This window comes from Symphalangus syndactylus, chromosome 1 (assembly GCF_028878055.3).
Source record: "Symphalangus syndactylus isolate Jambi chromosome 1, NHGRI_mSymSyn1-v2.1_pri, whole genome shotgun sequence".
NCBI classification, from domain to species: domain Eukaryota; kingdom Metazoa; phylum Chordata; class Mammalia; order Primates; family Hylobatidae; genus Symphalangus; species Symphalangus syndactylus.
This window is the reverse complement of record NC_072423.2, coordinates 84,750,955-84,771,307: the sequence shown is the minus strand read 5'-3', so window position 1 is coordinate 84,771,307 and position 20,353 is coordinate 84,750,955. Positions and strand designations below refer to the sequence as shown.

At 37.8% G+C, this 20,353-nt stretch overlaps 2 protein-coding genes across 2 annotated transcripts; both read left to right on the top strand.

Moving 5' to 3' along the window:
* The first annotated feature begins 4,081 nt into the window (after positions 1-4,081).
* Positions 4,082-5,020, top strand: OR5D18 (olfactory receptor family 5 subfamily D member 18). The gene has a single exon (XM_055293402.2). The coding sequence runs from the start codon at positions 4,082-4,084 to the stop codon at positions 5,018-5,020; it is 939 nt and encodes a 312-aa protein (XP_055149377.1).
* Positions 5,021-11,303: 6,283 nt separating this feature from the next.
* On the top strand, positions 11,304-12,239 carry LOC129490019 (olfactory receptor 5L2-like). The gene has a single exon (XM_055293388.1). The coding sequence runs from the start codon at positions 11,304-11,306 to the stop codon at positions 12,237-12,239; it is 936 nt and encodes a 311-aa protein (XP_055149363.1).
* Positions 12,240-20,353: the final 8,114 nt, after the last annotated feature.

Genomic DNA, 20,353 nt, shown 5'->3' with positions numbered 1-20,353 from the left:
GGCTCTTTTTTGGTTCCATATGAACTTTAAAGTAGTTTTTTCCAATTCTGTGAAGAAAGTCATTGGTAGCTTGATGGGGATGGCATTGAATCTATAAATTACCTTGGGCAGTATGGCCATTTTCACGATATTGATTCTTCCAACCCATGAGCATGGAATGTTCTTCCATTTGTTTGTATCCTCTTTTATTTCATTGAGCAGTGGTTTGTAGTTCTCCTTGAAGAGGTCCTTCACATCCCTTGTAAGTTGGATTCCTAGGTATTTTATTCTCTTTGAAGCAATTGTGAATGGGAGTTCACTCATGATTTGGCTCTCTGTTTGTCTGTTATTGGTGTACAAGAATGCTTGTGATTTTTGTACATTAATTTTGTATCCTGAGACTTTGCTGAAGTTGCTAATCAGCTTAAGGAGATTTTGGGCTGAGACAATGGGGTTTTCTAGATATACAATCATGTCATCTGCAAACAGGGACAATTTGACTTCCTCTTTTCCTAATTGAATACCCTTTATTTCCTTCTCCTGCCTGATTGCTCTGGCCAGAACTTCCAGCACTATGTTGAATAGTAGCGGTGAGAGAGGGCATCCCTGTCTTGTGCCAGTTTTCAGAGGGAATGCTTCCAGTTTTTGCCCATTCAGTATGATATTGGCTGTGGGTTTGTTGTAGATAGCTCTTATTATTTTGAGATACGTCCCATCAATACCTAATTTATTGAGAGTTTTTAGCATGAAGGGTTGTTGAATTTTGTCAAAGGCCTTTTCTGCATCTATTGAGATAATCATGTGGTTTTTGTCTTTGGTTCTGTTTATACTCATCTGACAAAGGGCTAATATCCAGAATCTACAATGAACTCAAACAAATTTACAAGAAAAAAACAAACAACCCCATCAAAAAGTGGGCAGAGGACATGAACAGACACTTCTCAAAAGAAGACATTTATGCAGCCAAAAAACACATGAAGAAATGCTCCTCATCACTGGCCATCAGAGAAATGCAAATCAAAACCACAGTGAGATACCATCTCACACCAGTTAGAATGGCCATCATTAAAAAATCAGGAAACAACAGGTGCTGGAGAGGATGTGGAGAAATAGGAACACTTTTACACTGTTGGTGGGACTGTAAACTAGTTCAACCATTGTGGAAGTCAGTGTGGCGATTCCTCAGGGATCTCGAACTAGAAATACCATTTGACCCAGCAATCCCATTACTGGGTATATACCCAAAGGACTATAAATCATGCTGCTATAAAGACACATGCACACGTATGTTTATTGCGGCACTATTCACAATAGCAAAGACTTGGAACCAACCCAAATGTCCAACAACGATAGACTGGATTAAGAAAATGTGGCACATATACACCATGGAATACTATGCAGCCATAAAAAATGATGAGTTCGCGTCCTTTGTAGGGACATGGATGAAACTGGAAAACATCATTCTCAGTAAACTATCGCAAGGACAAAAAACCAAACACCGCATGTTCTCACTCATAGGTGGGAATTGAACAATGAGAACTCACGGACACAGGAAGGGGAACATCACGCTCCGGGGACTGTTGTGGGGTGGGGGGAGGGGGGAGGGACAGCATTAGGAGATACACCTAATGCTAAATGACGAATTAATGGGTGCAGGAAATCAACATGGCACATGGATACATATGTAACAAACCTGCACATTGTGCACATGTACCCTAAAACCCTAAAGTATAATAAAAAAAAAAAAAAAAAAAAAAAAGATTATGTAAAAGGAAACATATGTCAGCCCTAAAAGCAAAAATAACAGCTAAATTTGAAGGAAGAGAAACTACAGGAAAGAACAATTCATCTGTCTTATTTCCTAGATTCAAATACTCAAACTTTTATTGGCTACTTAATAGTTGGATTTTGGATACAAAGGCCATTATGTAAAATGTAACATTAGTTTAAAATAAAAATTTAAATGCTTTAGATAAATAAATTGCAATATTAAGAAAAAAATGTGGCCAGGTGCAGCTCACTCCTATAATCACAGCACTTTGGGAGGCCGAGGTGGGTCGATCACGAGGTCAGGAGTTTAAGACAAACTTGGCCAAAATAGTGAAACCCTGTCTCTACTAAAAATACAAAAATTAGCCGGGCATGGTGGTATGTGCCTGTAATTCCTGCTACTCTGGAGGCTGAGGCAGGAGAATCGTTGTAACCCAGGAGGTGGAGGTTGCAGTGAGCTGAGATCATGCTACTGTACTCTAGCCTGGGTGACAGAACAAGACTCCGTCTCAAAAAAAAAAAAAAAAAAAAAAAAAACAACCAGCAACAACAAAGAAATGATGAAAAAAGAATGCACTGGCCAGGCATGGTGACTCACATGCGTAATCTCAGCTACTCAAGAGGCTGAGGCAGGAGAAACAGTTGAACCTGGGAGGCGGAGGTTACAGTCAGCACAGATTATGCAATGCACTTCAGCCTGGGCAACAGAGGAGCAAAAAAAAAATTTAAAAAGAAGAGAGAAGGAAGGGAGGGAGGGAGGAAGGAAGGAAGGAAGGAAGGAAGGAAGGAAGGAAGGAAGGAAAAGAAAGAAAGAAAAGAAAGAAAGAAAGAGAAAGAAAGAACAAAAAGAAAGAAAGAAAAGAAAGAATAAGCTAATTAGAAAATATAGGTTGGTAATGGATTGTCTTTTGAAGATGTCTTTAATACACAAATTCAAGAGCATAGGAAGAGACAGCCCTTGAATATCTTGGTCTTGCATGTAACCTAACATCTTTCTTGATGGGCCGTCTATAAACGTTTGTGGGTTATGAGAATAGAGATAATGTCTATTCTGATAGAGAAAGAGATTACAGATATGATGGGATCTGAGAGGTGTTGGACACTAATTAGAGTAATATAATGATTCTTTCCTATTATTCTTTTCTGTTTTCTCCTGAAATGTCTTCATGTTGCGGTACTACCCCAAGTTTTTAGTCCTTCTCTTTCGTAGGTAATAGATGGACACAATGAATATACGATGTGTCTTGAAGGGAGAGAAGAGAAATAGAGATGGAGACAGGGATAGACAGAGAGGACCTTGAAGAAAAGGGAAGTTTGCAAGTCAGACTCTTACAATAGTTACTTCTGGGTGTGAAGATTTTCCTAAATCCCATTCTCATGTGTTTTATCTTGATGCTGCTTTCTAATATATCTTTGTGGCAGTAACTGTCATTGGACTATGTAGAGTCTCTAGTTTGCTTATTAATTGAAAGTACATTTATTAATGAAGGAAATATGTTAGTATCTGGACCTAGATAATGAAGCAGAGTTTCGAATGGGTAATGGGATACGTGTCTAGGAGTTCAAGGATCAAAACTTTAGTCATAGATGGGTAGATTCCTCTTCATATGCATATTAATAAGAATTCAAAGTTTCTCTGGCTTCTACTTTGTCACCTCTAGAATAAAGAATAAAGTAGGTTATCTGCATGGCCTGTTTGAATTTTATTATTTCCCAAGCAATGAGGAAGGATTGCTAATTAGTACAGCATGAGTTGAGGAACATGCACTCTGAAACAATTAGTTCAGTTGTATTTTAAGGAGATTTTCTGGGTCAGACAAATATTAAACTGCTATACTGAATTAACAATAAAGGCACAAATGTTAAGCGTTAGGGCTTTTGATAGTTCATGTCATTGTATAAACAAATTATGTGAAAACTAATTTATGAAATTTTGATTTGTATAACTGATAAGATTTACAAAAAAGTCATCATATTATAAGATTATCTTTTATGAATTTATAATGCTCAAGGAGGCCTGAAAGTACTATGTAAATTTTTGATTTAAAATGATCACAAATATTTAATCTCATTTTCCTATATTTGGAAATATTAAAAATTACAGTTAGCTTAATATCTTACTCAGTAATTTTTTAAAGAAATTTTTAAAAATTACAATGTTTTTACACTTTAGATATTTAGTAAACCTTAAACAATAAACTCCGATTCTGGAAGAGATATTTGCTTCATCCTTCAGGAGTGGTAAAGGTATTCAATCACATTTCTTATTTTCTTACTCTCCTTAACATTTTTGTTTTCAGAACTAACTTTCAGATTCTGAAAAACAGAAAAGATGTTACTGACAGATAGAAATACAAGTGGGACCACGTTTACCCTCTTGGGATTCTCAGATTACCCAGAACTGCAAGTCCCACTCTTCCTGGTTTTTCTGGCCATCTACAGTGTCACTGTGTTAGGGAATATTGGGTTGATTGTGATCATCAAAATCAACCCCAAACTGCATACCCCCATGTACTTTTTCCTCAGCCAACTCTCCTTTGTGGATTTCTGCTATTCCTCCATTGTTGCTCCCAAGAAGTTGGTGAACCTCGTTGTCAAAGACAGAACCATTCCATTTTTAGGATGTGTAGTACAATTCTTTTTCTTCTGTACCTTTGTGGTCACTGAATCCTTTTTATTAGCTGTGATGGCCTATGACCGCTTCGTGGTCATTTGCAACCCTCTGCTCTACACAGTTGCTGTGTCCCAGAAGCTCTGCATGCTGCTGGTTGTAGGATCCTATGCCTGGGCAGTCGCATGTTCCTTGATACTGACATGCTCTGATTTAAAGTTGTGTTTTCATGGTTTCAACACAATCAATCACTTCTGTGAGTTCTCCTCACTACTCCCCCTTTCTTGCTCTGATGCTTACATCAGCCAGTGGCTGCTATTCTTTCTTGCCACCTTTAATGAAGTCAGCACACTACTCATCGTTCTCACATCTTATGCATTCATCGTTGTAACCATCCTCAAGATGCGTTCAGTCAGTGGGCTCTGCAAAGCCTTCTCCACCTGTGCCTCCCACCTGACCGGCATCACCATCTTCCATGGCACCATCCTCTTCCTCTACTGTGTGCCCAACTCCAAAAACTCCAGACACACAGTCAAAGTGGCCTCTGTGTTTTACGCAGTGGTGATCCCCATGTTGAATCCCCTGATCTACAGTCTGAGAAATAAAGATGTCAAGGATACAGTCACCGAGATACTGGACACCAAAGTCTTCTCTTATTGAGCCTGTTACTTTCATGGAGTTTGTCACACATATAAATAAATTCTGTCCATAAATATTGATCTTAAAGGTATCTTTACAAATAAATAAAGTTAGGGTTGTGCAACTGAACGAAATGGATTTTCTTTTCAACTGATTAAACTTAGCTCTGCCTCTTACTTTCTGGGAAACATCAGTAATCCCTCTAATCTTTAATATTTAATTTTTGAAATTAGTATAGCATAGGTTAGATCATAGTCTGTGAAGATTAAAATATAATGGACACCTTGTGTAAGTCAATGGATATTAATTTCATATCCTTTTCTTATAAGATACCAGGAATAGACTAAGTACTTAGGAAACATTTGAATTTCTTTTATAAATGTGCAAAATAAGTGAAAAGAAGAAATAGTCCTCGTCTTCAAGGATGCAAAACTGTGTTGATAATAGGACAATGAAGAAGTGGCCATTGTGCCAGGCAGAAATTAATATGTACCAAAGAGAGTTTGAGAGAAGAGAAAGCTCAAATCCATTTAGGGATTTTAGAAGGATGTCTTAATGAAAGAGGTATTGTTTTAAACCAGCTTTTGAAAAGGAAATGGGCAGAGTTTAGGACATACATTCCAGGGAGAAAGGAGTTTTCTTCTGGAGGAAACAATGTGAATAAAACCAAGTAGGTAAGAACGTAATACCTAGTCAAAGATCTAATGCTTATTTTCTTGAGCTAACATAATATAATGTGTGTGTTTGTGTGTGTGTGTGTGTGTGTGTGTGTGTGTGTATGTATACAGGTTACTTGACATGAACTGAAATGTTAATACGATATGGGCTACATCCTGAATGTGTTTTTCAAAGGACCATCTGATAAACCATAATAGACTTCACCAGATACTGATGAATAATGGATCAGATCTTAGAAAATCCTATGTACCAAATTAGGGATGATGAACACCTGCCCAACCTGTATGTCATACTGTTAGACATCACAAACTTTATCAATCCATTATGACTTTTTTTTTATGAGCATGGAAATAATCTCTGAATCCTTCTCAACAGAATTCCCAACAACCTTTATAAAAAGCTATTTGAAGTAGTCTTAAGTGTTGAAAGCTCTTTGGCTACATAAACTTATTCAAAATTAATAAAAATCAGGTAATCATTAATATCAAGACCTTTTTAACATAGCAAATTAAAAATGCTAGCTCTTTCTTACCTTAATAACTCACTTTCATTCGAATAAATTGTATACCCTTCTGCTTTTCAATGTGTCTAGATACAGTTCCAAACAAATCATCAATATAGTGGAAGAAGTAAATTTCCAGGTGTTTTGTTAAGGGAGAAAAAATCATCTGGGGAACAATCTTATATAAACTTCTTAAATTTATTTAGAGTGTTCATATTATTTTGACCTTATGATGATTATTAAAGTTATGATAATCATTAAAGTGATATATTTTACATATATTATTTGATAAAGAATCAACTAAATAATCCTTGTAATAGAAAAATTTTTCAAAATGTAAGGAATAGTGTTTTAGATATTAAATGCCTGAGGAGGGAATACTTTTTCTTTTGATATCTGTATCTCCAGGTATTCAAAAATTTATCCTCTGTACACATCTGGTTCTTATACAATTTTTAATTTTCTCAGAAGTTGGGACATTGTTTTAATATTAAATCAAATACTGAATGTCACCATCTTTTGAAATCCTGAAAAGCTGCCATGGGAACAAGCATGAAATAGGATATTTGATAATGAGAAAAATAAGCCCATATCCCCATCACAAGGGCTTTTCTCTGGCAATCTACCAGACTTGAATGTGAAGCCCTGTGAGATGATCTGACCTGCCAGCTGACAGTATACACACAAGCAAGACAAGCCAAGATCAGCCATGCCAGGGACAGGTGAGCAGAACCACCTGGATGATCCATGCAATAGAGTCGCAGGCAATAAGAGGTTGTTGTGTTTAGCCAATAGGTTTTGGAGTGGTTTGTTATACAGTCATTAGAGTCATTCACGTTCTCAAATTCTGGGAATGCTACCAAAAAAACTTCACAATGTTTTATTATGTAATAATTCACCATCTTCCATTATTCCACATTGAGGAAACATTTTAAAATAATAAAATTTGTTAAATTTTAAATTATTGATTTTATTAATACTTGCTAATGCAATATTTTATTCAGATAGCATCTTATATGGTTTAAGCACATGTCATCAAAAGCTTAGTGCTTCACATTTGTATTATTCAGTTTATGAATAGTGACCATTAAATTAATTACAACTGTTTTAAATTTAAATCAAGTTTTCAAAACAACTTCCATCCCTTTAAGCCTAAGACAGATAAGTTATGCAGCTTTCTTGTGAGTGGGTTGCCTATATGACATAAGGCACCACTGGTAATGATATTCTCTATAGATGCACTTTCAGCTTTTCTATCATGACTCTCGTCTTCAAGATAGATGAGTTTGAGAAAATAGTTTGGCAGTACACTAAGAACAAAGTGAATAGGTATTAAACAAATGTTTTCATCATTCTACTATATATCTGAGTACATATAGTTTACTATACATGTATACATTATGTATAAACTCATACACAATAGCCAATAGGTAAAGGATATATATATATATATATGTATATATATATATATATAGAGAGAGAGAGGTTCTCTCTTTGTTACTCAGGATAGAGTGCAGTGGCACAAGCACAGCTTGCAGCCCGGATCTCCTGGGCTTAAGTGATCCTCCCATCTCAGACTCCCAAGCAGCTGGGAATATAGGTGCATGCCACCCAGCTTGGCTAATTTTGTATTTTTTTTGTAGAGATAAGGTTCTTCCGTGATGCCCAAGGTGGTCTCTAACTCCTGAGATCGAGAGATCTGGTCACCATGTCCCCCTCCCAACACGCTCAGATCAAGGGCACTAATCACCACGCCTGGCCAAGGTTATATTGGCTATAGTACATGTCAACTGAGATTCTTTTCAATGAAAAGATTTACAAACATCATAGAAAAACAAGCCATACCATGGGTTTGAAGTGTTTCCATTAAAGACAACTTCAGCCCTCATGAATATCATTTCAAGTTTAGGCTTTGGATGTTTGCTTTTCTTTTTCTCATCAGAGTGATTCACATGGTAAGTATGAATGGATTAGAGAAATCTCATGCTTTTTTAAAGAGCGAGAGAAAAGGGGTTGTGAGAATGCTAGTTACAAAAGGAAACCCAGAAAGCCTCCTACAATGAAGATAATTCTCAGATCAGTTTAGAAAACACATATAGATTGTAACTCCTTATATCAATGGAATTATTGAAATGTTTGGTTTCTCTTGGGGCACACAGACTGTGATTTGAACACTGCTCATTCAGGTTGACATTGCTGTATTAGTCAAGAAGGAAGCAGAGCTTAGGGAGATCCTTGAGATATTCCCATTTAATGGCCACAAGCATTGAATAGGGAGTCTGCACCCCCAGTACCACTCTGGAGCTCTGCTTTTCCTTAGAGTTGCACAGATGGCACAAGCCAAAAAGCCACACTTGACCTGTCTCTATCAGGGATTCTGTGTGTGACTGTGGGTGAGTTACATCTGCTGTGCCTCCATAACCTTATTTTAAAAGGGGAAATAACAGTACTAATGTCAACCAGTTTTATGAAGATAAAATATGTTCATAATTGTATTTAGAATAGTATCTGGCACATGAGCAGTACTCAGTAAATATAAGCAATTATTAGTGTTCTTAGTAAAAGGGACTCTTTATCCCCACTCCTTTCTGGTATTTGGAGGATCTCTGGTGTGGTTTCAGACTCTATGCCCTTTAGGTAGGAGCTTTTGAGTGTGAAACAAATTTTATAGTGCCTATTTATATAATTTCATAATATGAAATGGCAATGTGAGCACTGGCTCACAGAGGCAATGCTTGGATGTGGCATATAATGTTCTGCAATTTACAAGAAGTCTGAATGTAATTGTGTTACATTAGGATGGCTTGCTGAGCTACATTTTGTATTTTTTGGAATGAGCATAAACTATATTTTCTGGGGGCTGGAAGCCTGATGTGTTTTCCTCATGGAGGTAGCTTATTATAGTCATACACTCCAGAAGGGGAATTCCAAAGGATGGTAATAATATTAGAGAATTTTTAAATCTGTGTTTTATCCCTCTCTTAATCAGATAATGTTTTTTTAAATGCCATGGTTTGAGCACTCCTTGATGACAATATTTTTCTCATTGTGTATTAGGGGACAATTTTGGTGGGAAGTGGGATCTATTTAATCTGTAAAACCAAACATCTTATAACAGCTCTCAGTGTGAGATGTAAAGCAGTGTGAAGACATTGGCATAAGCACTTGTTTTCTCTATCCTTCCCTCTCTCCCCTCTATTATGCTAACTCTGTCCATGCGACTTGGTTAAGACTGCATGGAGATTTTCCTAACAGTCATCTTGGTGCTGAGGGTGGCAGTAGGAGGCCCACAGGACTGTTCATGGAGGTACATGGACATGAGAACCACCTGTGAAGCAGAAAGAAGAGGAATTATTTTGTCTTTGTGCAAAGCACTTTGAAATGTCCCTCTATAGCAGGTTTCTTAAATAAGGCATCATTAAAATGTTGGTCCAGATAATGTTTTGTTGTGTGTGCTGTGGGCAGGGACCTTCATATGCTTTGCAGAGGGCACTGGAGAGTGTTCGGCAGTGTCCCCTCTACATGTCAATAGCACCCCCTTCCTCTTGTAACAACCAAAAATGTCTCCAGACATTGACAAATATTCCACTGGGATTCAAGTCACTCCTGACAAAGAAACACTGCTCTATGGGCAATTAACAGCTTGATTTTTTCTTTATATTTGAAAATAGGAAGGGGTTTTTGAAAGTATGTACTAGTTCGATCTTGGGGAAGGACATGTAACTTACTTCTTCTGGTCATTTTAAGAGAGAAAATCATATCTTCAGAACATTTTAGTAATTTTCAATCTGGCATTTAGTTATATGCCTCCTGTGTATCTTTGCAATCAGTTGAAGAATGGGAAAAATACCTGGCTGTGTTGGTCTCTAGTCCAGATTCTTTTCAGCCCAGAGTACTCAACTTGTGCCTCTACAATGATGTGTGTATCTATCAAGGGTCAGGGAGAGAGAATATGAGGCTTCTCACCCTCACTTTACACTTGCTGTGTGTCAAAGATTTGGAAAGTATATGTCCCTAATTTAAACAATTCCATCCTTTTCCCCCATTCCCCTCCATCATAATGATGTTTTGTGAGAAATCAGGTAAGTTTATCTAGTTTTTTGAAATAAATATTTATGCTCATTGATGTTGCATGGATTAAATATATGATGCAGCTTATGTGTGTGAGTAGAATAAATACATATATTATACATTATTATATTATATAACATTCTTTACATTCAATCTGGCTGTATTGTAACTTTCCATTTTATCATTTATCACAGTCTTATCATTTTTATAACTGCAAGCATTTCCATTATATATACTACAATTGTGACCACATTTCTCTTATTTTATATTTTATTTCTAACTTTTAATATTACAAATAATAGTGCAGTGCAGCAGTGGGTGTTTTTCTTAATAATTTTCTGTGCACATCTTTGATCAATTCTTAAAATAGATTGAAAGCAGTAAATTTATTTAACAAATAAATGTTTTAGGACTGAACAGTCATAGTTACAATAAGTTGTGCCCAAGAGTACCAATTCCCTGAACCATGGCCAACATTGAAGATTGTAATTAACCAAATCACCGGGATAATTTTATAGAAAAAAAGGTATTACATGCTATAAAATGAGCTTCTTCATCTAAAATATATCAATAAAATATAAACACTTGTGAATTAACATGTTAATTAATTATATCTCCCCATCACTGTAGTGGAAAATTCAGAGAGGGGCACCATGTATTCTAAACACTATTTTCTAGGATCTCAATATTTGGAGTCAGCTAGGAAAATGGGATTTGTTTTGATACAATAATAAAGCAAACTAAACAACTTTACCTCTTTCCTAATGATTCTGTGCCAATCTCTCAATTGTGAAAGATTAATTAAAAGAACTCTATAAGTTTTTTAAATGCCAATGTCTTTGATCTTTGAATTAAACTGCATGTTTTATGCATTTGTATTATACAATGCTGAACTTTTTCAAATTTCCCAAAATTTCTGTTCTTTGCTGATAAAATTAGCTATCCTACTTCTGATATCTTTTTACAGGATACAGCCAAAACTAAAATTTAGACTATATAATGGAGAATGAGTTTTAGGTTTTTTTCTCCTTTAATCCTGCATAAATTGGAGACATGGGCAAGGAAAACTGCACCACTGTGGCTGAGTTCATTCTCCTTGGACTATCAGATGTCCCTGAGTTGAGAGTCTCCCTCTTCCTGCTGTTCCTTCTCATCTATGGAGTCACGTTGTTAGCCAACCTGGGCATGATTGCACTGATTCAGGTCAGCTCTCGACTTCACACCCCCATGTACTTTTTCCTCAACCACTTGTCCTTTGTAGATTTCTGCCATTCCTCAATAATTGTGCCAAAGATGTTGGCTAATATCTTCAACAAGGACAAAGCCATCTCCTTCCTGGGGTGCATGGTGCAATTCTACTTGTTTTGCACATGTGGAGTCACTGAGGTCTTCCTGCTGGCCGTGAAGGCCTATGACTGCTTTGTGGCCATCTGTAACCCCCTGCTGTACATGGTCACCATGTCTCAGAAGCTGCATGTGGAGCTGACTTCTTGCTGCTACTTCTGTGGGACGGTGTGTTCTCTGATTCACTTGTGCTTAGCTCTTAGGATCCCCTTCTATAGATCTAATGTGATTAACCACTTCTTCTGTGATCTACCCTCTCTCCTAAGTCTTGCTTGCTCTGATGTCACTGTGAATGAGGCACTGCTGTTCCTGGTGGCCACTTTAAATGAGAGCGTTACCATCGTGATCATCCTCACCTCCTACCTGCTAATTCTCACCACCATCCTGAAGATGCGCTCTGTAGAGAGCAGGCACAAAGTTTTCTCCACCTGTGCCTCCCACCTCACAGCCATCACTGTCTTCCATGGAACAATCTTCTCTGTTTATTGCAGGCTGAGTTCAGGCAACAGAGGAGATGTTGACAAAGTGGCCACCGTGTTCTACACAATTGTGATTCCCATGCTGAATCACCTGATCTACAGCATGAGAAATAAGGATGTGAACAAAGCTCTCAGAAAAGTGATGGGCTCCAAAATTCCCTCCTAGGGAAGATTTTATTCGCAGAATTCAGGATTCCCAAGTTGTGGCAAGTGAAGGTTCATAGGAGGGGTGCAGTGTTGGAGTAGAGAGAAAAAGGAGCTCAGTAGTTATGAGGGAGCCTTTTTTGATTCACTTATCTTTGTTTCTCTTAAATTTAAAGTAACAGGATTGAACATATTTCAAAATTTGCAGCCAACTTTTATAAAAATAAATTTGTGATATTTTAAATGGATATAAGCCACACCATTATTAAGATACAAACATTTAGTTTTCTGTAAAACCTTCACAAATCTAGTGAATAACTCAGAGGAGTTACATTTATTTCAGTATCCGTTATGGAAACTATGATTCTTTTACAAATAAAATTTCCATTATTTATAATGACGATTATACCATCATCAAAGTGTGTACAGAATGAGAATTCCATATATCTATGCATATATATGTATTTGTCATTGTTTGATTTTTTATGTTTCTTGTTTTATTCTTCATTATTTTGTTTCTGCTGTTGCAGTGTCCAATGTCATCGAAATTTTGGGTACTATGTCGTTTGATAGATGACAAAAATAATAATTTCAGCAGACTCTAGGGAAATTGCATTAAAGAAGCTGGAATCACATAAAAGGAGCTTAGAATAATCCCTGGAACATAATTATTACTTGTCTCTCTCTCTACCTACGTTATACAAACACACATACATGCACACACATGCATATATATAATATAAATATGTACAGGTAATAATTTAGAACCATTATTATGAATCACAGCATTTCTGAATTAACCCTCTCCTCTCACTTTATCTTTACTGCTTATCTTCATACTAACCCTAAAATCTATTGATGAAGAGATGCTTACTGACACTTATAAGATGACTTTTAACCTCTGTTCACGTTCTCGGCATGTGTTTTTTTTTTTTTTTTTTTGCTTAACTTTCTTTTATTTTATTCTTTCCATATGTACCTAAACCACATTTCTTAATTCCTTGTTGAATTCTATGCACCATTAATGCTTTATTTGTGACTCCATTATGACTTATGTCAATTTCCTCATTTTAGTTACTTGTTTAAATTAAACTTCTCTCTTTGTGTCTGTAGTAATATTAGAAAAGCAACAGGTTAGAGTTTTTCAAAACTGAGATTGGTGTTTTGACCCTGGCTTTTTAATTTGTCAAGTAATTTACCTTAATCGGTCCTCAGTTTCCTTTGTTTTAACATTGGATAGTAGTTTTAATCTCATGGAATTTTATTGAGATTAAAATTTATAACTTATGTGTACTTACTGACATCAGGAAGAGACTCAGTGTGTATCTAAATGAAGTCATTGAAGCTTGGGGATTATTTAACTTTTTATCTATTTCATCATCAGTGGCATATGAGAAGTTTTTAAAAAATCTTTTATTTTTATGAAATGCATGGATGAGTAGATATTGGTGAATTTATGGTAAGCATATTGGGATTACTATGCAGATTTAGAGCATTTTGAGAGCCTTCAAGATCTGTGAGTTGGTCCACATTGTCACGAGTATTCTAGCAGCCATGGTCTACTTAGGGAAACAAATGCTCTGCAGGATCGAATTCATGAAATGTTAGCGATTAGAGGCTCAAAAGAACACACAGGAGATGCTCTATTATTTAAATATTGTTGACTTTAGGAAGCAGTTATTGCTCTTGATATTGGAGGGCAATAGGGAAGAAACATTGTCCCCAGAACCTCAGAGCTTTGTGGAAGCCGCTCAGTCAGCCGGTGTTAATCCCTTGAGGAAGAGACATAATGCTTAGTGTGTCAGGGCCTCTGAGGCTGGGTTAGGACTCAGCAGATTTCCAGTGTCCTGTGGCACTCTCAGACATGGTCCAAAGAAGGCTGTGCTACATGGCTGCTCCTGCCTCTGAAGAGGTTATCACGGAAATCTGGAAAAGACCAAGTATCCATTGTGGCTAGATTCACACTAAGAGAAACTAGAAAATCAAGAAGAGATTTTCTTCTTCTCTCTTTTCCATTTCCTTCTCATCTTCCCTTCTCCCCCTCCTCCCCTTACCCCCTTGCTTCCTCTGGTGGATCTAAAAGGAAGGCAGCTAGATAGGACATCTGGGGAATGCAGTTTGCAAGCCCCAGCAGCAAGAGCACAGCATAATGACTAGGAGAGTGGACGTGTAAATGAGACTAGGTGCAACAAACACAGCTTCTGAGGGACTTGCGGTGTACAATGCACAGAGTACAAAGAAAACCCTCTTCTCCTATTACCTAGAGTGTGTACATCTTTCTGTATCTGAGCACTTCAGTAAAAATCAAGATTCTTAGTTGTGCTCTACTTATATTAATAATAAATGCAATTGATTCTTGGTAAAATTGGTAAAACAAATGCAACAGAAGGCAGTGGTCACCCTTTAAGATCTAGGGAACAAATTTCCATGGTGCCAAATCACATGTTGAATCTAATAATTTTTCCCACAATTTCTGTATAGTAAGAAGGCCTATATTTTTCTTGGCTATTTTTCATAATGGTAACTAAGATGAGACTCTACTGGGTGGCTTGTTTCAAAGGAAATGCCAGTTACCAATAGTAAGCTTTCTTAGCAATTGGTGACCTTGGTGGCCTGATAGAATGGAAAGGGTAATTCAGAATGAGGGAAGGGGTGTAAATGAATGAACCACAGGTGGTAGATCTGGCATTTAATTTCACTTCTCTATTCCATGTTTTGTATCCAGTGAAATTATATATTCAAAGTGAATAAGTCACCCAGAAAATTGTGTAAAGAAACGTTATCTCTTTAATAATGTATTTTGTACATAATACAGTTTTGGAAAATATCCAAATGCTAAGTTATATAAGATAGTAGATTTATTTCTGTTTCAATCTGAAAATTAGAGAGAGAAGATAAAGAAAGGGAGGGATTTTTAAAATGAAAGCATCAATGATACTTTCAACTATTTTCTGTGAAGTTTCTGTTCAGTCATTTTCTCTTATTTTCACTGTGTGTTAATGTTTTCCACAATGATTTATAAGATATTCCAGATTTTAAAATTATTAGCTTCTAAGGATAAAATTTCCAAAAAAATCATAATTTGTTCACGTAATTTAATTTTATATAGCAAGAAAACTTTTTAATAAGTAGTTTACATTTTCATGTTTTTACACTCAAATCGTGGGCAACATAAGCATAAATGTAGTAGGGGGTGGGCCAAGATGGCCGAATAGGAACAGCTCCAGTCTACAGCTCCCAGCTTGAGCGACACAGAAGACAGGTGATTTCTGCATTTCCATCTGAGATACCAGGTTCATCTCACTAGGGAGTGCCAGACAGTGGGCGCAGGACAGTGGGTGCAGCACACCGTGTGTGAGCTGAAGCAGGGTGAGGCATTGCCTCACTTGGGAAGCACAAAGGGTCAAGGAGTGCCCTTTCCTAGTCAAAGAAAGGGGTGACAGACGGCACCTGGAAAATCAGGTCACTCCCACCCTAATACTGGACTTTTCTGATGGGCTTAAAAAATGGCACACCAGGAGATTATATCCCGCATCTGGCTCGGAGGGTCCTATGCCCACCCAGTCTCACTGATTGCTAGCACAGCAGTCTGAGATTAAACTGCAGGTGGCAGTGAGTCTGGGGGAGGGGCGCCTGCCATTGCCCAGGCTTGATTAGGTAAACAAAGCAGCCAGGAAGCTCGAACTGGGTGGAGCCCACCACAGCTCAAGAAGGCCTGCCTGCCTCTGTAGGCTCCACCTCTGGGGGCAGGGCACAGACAAACAAAAAGTCAGCAGTAACCTCTGCAGACTTAAATGTCCCTCTCTGACAGCTTTGAAGAGAGTAGTGGTTCTCCCAGCACGCAGGTGGGGATCTGAGAACAGGCAAACTGCCTCCTCAAGTGGGTCCCTGACCCCTGAGCAGCCTAACTGGGAGGCACCCCCCAGTAGGGGCAGACTGACAGCTCACACAGCCGGGTACTCCTCTGAGACAAAACTTCCAGAGGAATGATCAGGCAGCAGCATTCGTGGTCCATGAAAATCTGATATTCTGCAGCCACCGCTGCTGACACCCAGCCAAACAGGGTCTGGAGTGGACCTCTAGCAAACTCCAACAGACCTGCAGCTAAGGGTCCTGTCTGGTAGAAGGAAAACTAACAAACAGAAAGGACATCCACACCGGAACCCCTCTGTACATCACCATCATCAAAGACCAAAAGTAGATAAAACCACACAGATGGGGAAAAAATAGAGCAGAAGAACTGGACAAACTCTAAAAAGCAGAGCACCTCTCCTCCTCCAAAGGAACGCAGTTCCTCACCAGCAATGGAACAAAGCTGGATGGAGAATGACTTTGACAAGTTGAGAGAAGGCTTCAGATGATCAAACTACTCTGAGCTGCAGGAGGAAATTCAAGCCAAAGGCAAAGAAGTCAAAAACTTCGAAAAAAAATTAGATGAATGGATAACTAGAATAACCAATGCAGAGAAGTGTTTAAAGGAGCAGACGGAGCTGAAAGCCAAGGCTCGAGAACTACATGAAGAATACAGAAGCCTCAGGAGCCGATGCGATCAACTGGAAGAAGGGTATCAGCGATGGAAGATGAAATGAATGAAATGAAGAGAGAAGGGAAGTTTAGAGAAAAAAGAATAAAAAGAAATGAACAAAGCCTCCAAGAAATTTGAGACTATGTGAAAAGACCAAATCTAAGTCTCATTGGTATACCTGAAAGTGACGGGGAGAAAGTAACCAAGTTGGAAAACACTCTGCAAGACATTATCCAGAAGAACTTCCCCAATCTAGCAAGGCAGGCCAACATTCAGATTCAGGAAATACAGAGAACGCCACAAAGATACTCCTCGAGAAAAGCAACTCCAAGACACATAATTGTCAGATTCACCAAAGATGAAATGAATGAAAAAATGTTAAGGGCAGCCAGTGAGAAAGGTCGGGTTCCCCACAAAGGGAAGCCCATCAGACTAACAGCTGATCTCTCGGCAGAAACTCTACAAGCCAGAAGAGAGTGGGGGCCAATAATCAATATTCTTAAAGAAAAGAATTTTCAACCCAGAATTTCATATCCAGCCAAAATAAGCTTCATAAGTGACGGAGATATAAAATACTTTACAGACAAGCAAATGCTGAGAGATTTTGCCACCACCAGGCCTGCCCTAAAAGAGCTCCTGAAGGAAGCACTAAACATGGAAAGGAAAAACCAGTACCAGCCACTGTAAAATAATGCCAAATTGTAAAGACCATTGAGGCTAGGAAGAAACTGCATCAACTAACGAGCAAAATAACCAATTAACATCATAATGACAGGATCAAATTCACACATAACAATATTAACTTTAAATGTAAATGGACTAAGTGCTCCAATTAAAAGACACAGACTGGAAAATTGGATAAAGAGTAAAGACCCATCAGTGTGCTGTATTCAGGAAACCCATCTCATGTGCAGGGACACACATAAGCTCAAAATAAAAGGATGCAGGAAGATCTACCAAGCAAATGGAAAACAAAAAAAGGCAGGGGTTGCAATCCTAGTCTCTGATAAAACAGACTTTAAACCAACAAAGATCAAAAGAGACAAATAAGGCCATTACATAATGGTAAAGGTATCAATTCAACAAGAAGAGCTAACTATCCTAAATATATATGCACCCAATACAGGAGCACCCAGATTCATAAAGTAAATCCTGAGTGACCTACAAAGAGACTTAGACTCCCACAAAATAATAATGGGAGACTTTAACACCCCACCATCAACATTAGACAGATCAATGAGACAGAAAGTTAACAAGGATACCCAGGAATTGAACTCAGCTCTGCACAAAGTGGACCTAATAGACATCTGCAGAACTCTCCACCCCAAATCAACAGAAAATACATTTTTTTCAGCACCACACCACATCTATTCCAAAATTGACCACATACTTGGAAGTAAAGCTCTCCTCAGCAAATGTAAAAGAACAGAAATTATAATAAACTGTCTCTCAGGCCACAGTGCAATCAAACTAGAACTCAGGATTAAGAAACTCACTCAAAACCACTCAACTACATGGAAACTGAACAACCTGCTCCTGAATGACTACTGGGTACATAACAAAATGAAGGCAGAAATAAAGATGTTCTTTGAAACCAATGAGAGCAAAGACAAAACATACCAGAATCTCTGGGACAAATCCAAAGCAGTGTGTAGAGGGAAATTTATAGCACTAAATGCCCACAAGAGAAAGCAGGAAAGATCCAAAATTGACACCTTAACATCACAATTAAAGGAACTAGAAAAGCAAGAGCAAACACATTCAAAAGCTAGCAGAAGGCAAGAAATAACTAAAATCAGGGCAGAACTGAAGGAAATAGAGACACAAAAAACCCTTCAAAAATTACTAAATCCAGGAGCTGGTTTTTTGAAAAGATCAACAAAGTTGATAGACCGCTAGCAAGATTAATAAAGAAGAAAAGAGAGAAGAATCAAATAGATGCAATAAAAAGTGATAAAGGAGATATCACCACTGATCCCACAGAAATACAAACTACCATCAGAGAATACTACAAACACTGCTACCCAAATAAACTAGAAAATCTAGAAGGAATGGATAAATTCCTCGACAAATATACCCTCCCAAGACTACACCATGAAGAAGTCGAATCTCTGAATAGACCAAAAACAGGCTCTGAAATTGTGGCAATAATCAATAGCTTACCAACCAAAAAGAGTCCAGGACCTGATGGATTCACAGCCAAATCCTACCTGGGTACAAGGAGAAACTGGTACCATTCCTTCTGAAACTATTCCAATCATTAGAAAAAGAGGGAACCCTCCCTAACACATTTTAGGAGGCCAGCATCATCCTGATACAAAAGCCTGGCAGAGACACAATCAAAAAAGAGAATTTTAGAACAATATCCTTGATGAACAATGATGCAAAAATCCTCAATAAAATACTGGCAAACCGAATCCAGTAGCCCATCAAAAAACTTATCCACCATAATCAAGTGGGCTTCATCCCTGGGATGCAAGGTTGGTTCAACATATGCAAATCAATAAATGTAATCCAGCATATAAACAGAACCAAAGACAAAAACCACATGATTATCTCAATAGATGCAGAAAAGGCCTTTGACAAAATTCAACAATGCTTCATGCTAAAAACTCTCAATAAATTAGGTATTGATGGGATGTATCTCAAAATAATAAGAGCTATCTATGACAAATCCACAGCCAATATGATATTGAATGGGCAAAAACTGGAAGCATTCCCTTTGAAAACTGGCACAAGACAGGGATGCCCTCTCTCTCCACTCCTATTCAACATCTCGTTGGAAGTTCTGGCCAGGGCAATCAGGCAGCAGAAGGAAATAAAGGGTTTTCAATTAGGAAAAGAGGAAGTCAAATTGTCCCTGTTTGCAGATGACATGATTCTGTATCTAGAAAACCCCATCATCTCACCCCAAAATCTCCTTAAGCTGATTAGCAACTTCAGCAAAGTCTTAGGATACAAAATCAATGTACAAAAATCATGAGCATTCTTCTACACCAATCACAGACAAACAGAGAGCCAAATCATGAGTGAACTCCGATTCACAATTGCTTCAAAGAGAATAAAATACCTAGGAATCCAACTTACAAGGGATGTGAAGGACCTCTTCAAGGAGAACTACAAACCACTGCTCAATGAAATGAAAGAGGATACAAACAAATGGAAGAACATTCCATGCCCATGGGTTGGAAGAATCAATATCGTGAAAATGGCCATACTGCCCAAGGTAATTTATAGATTCAATGCCATCCCCATCATGCTACCAATGACTTTCTTCACACAATTGGAAAAAACTACTTGAAAGTTCATATGGAACCAAAAAACAGCCTGCATCACCAAGTCAATCCTAAGCCAAAAGAACAAAGCTGGAGGCATCACGCTACATGACTTCAAACTATACTACAAGGCTACAGTAACCAAAGCAGCATGGTACTGGTACCAGAACAGAGATATAGATCAATGGAACAGAACAGAGCCCTCAGAAATAATGCCACATATCTACAACTATCTGATCTTTGACAAACCTGACAAAAACAAGCAATGGGGAAAAGATTCCCTATTTAATAAATGGTGCTGGGAAAACTGGCTAGCCATCTGTAGAAAGTTGAAAC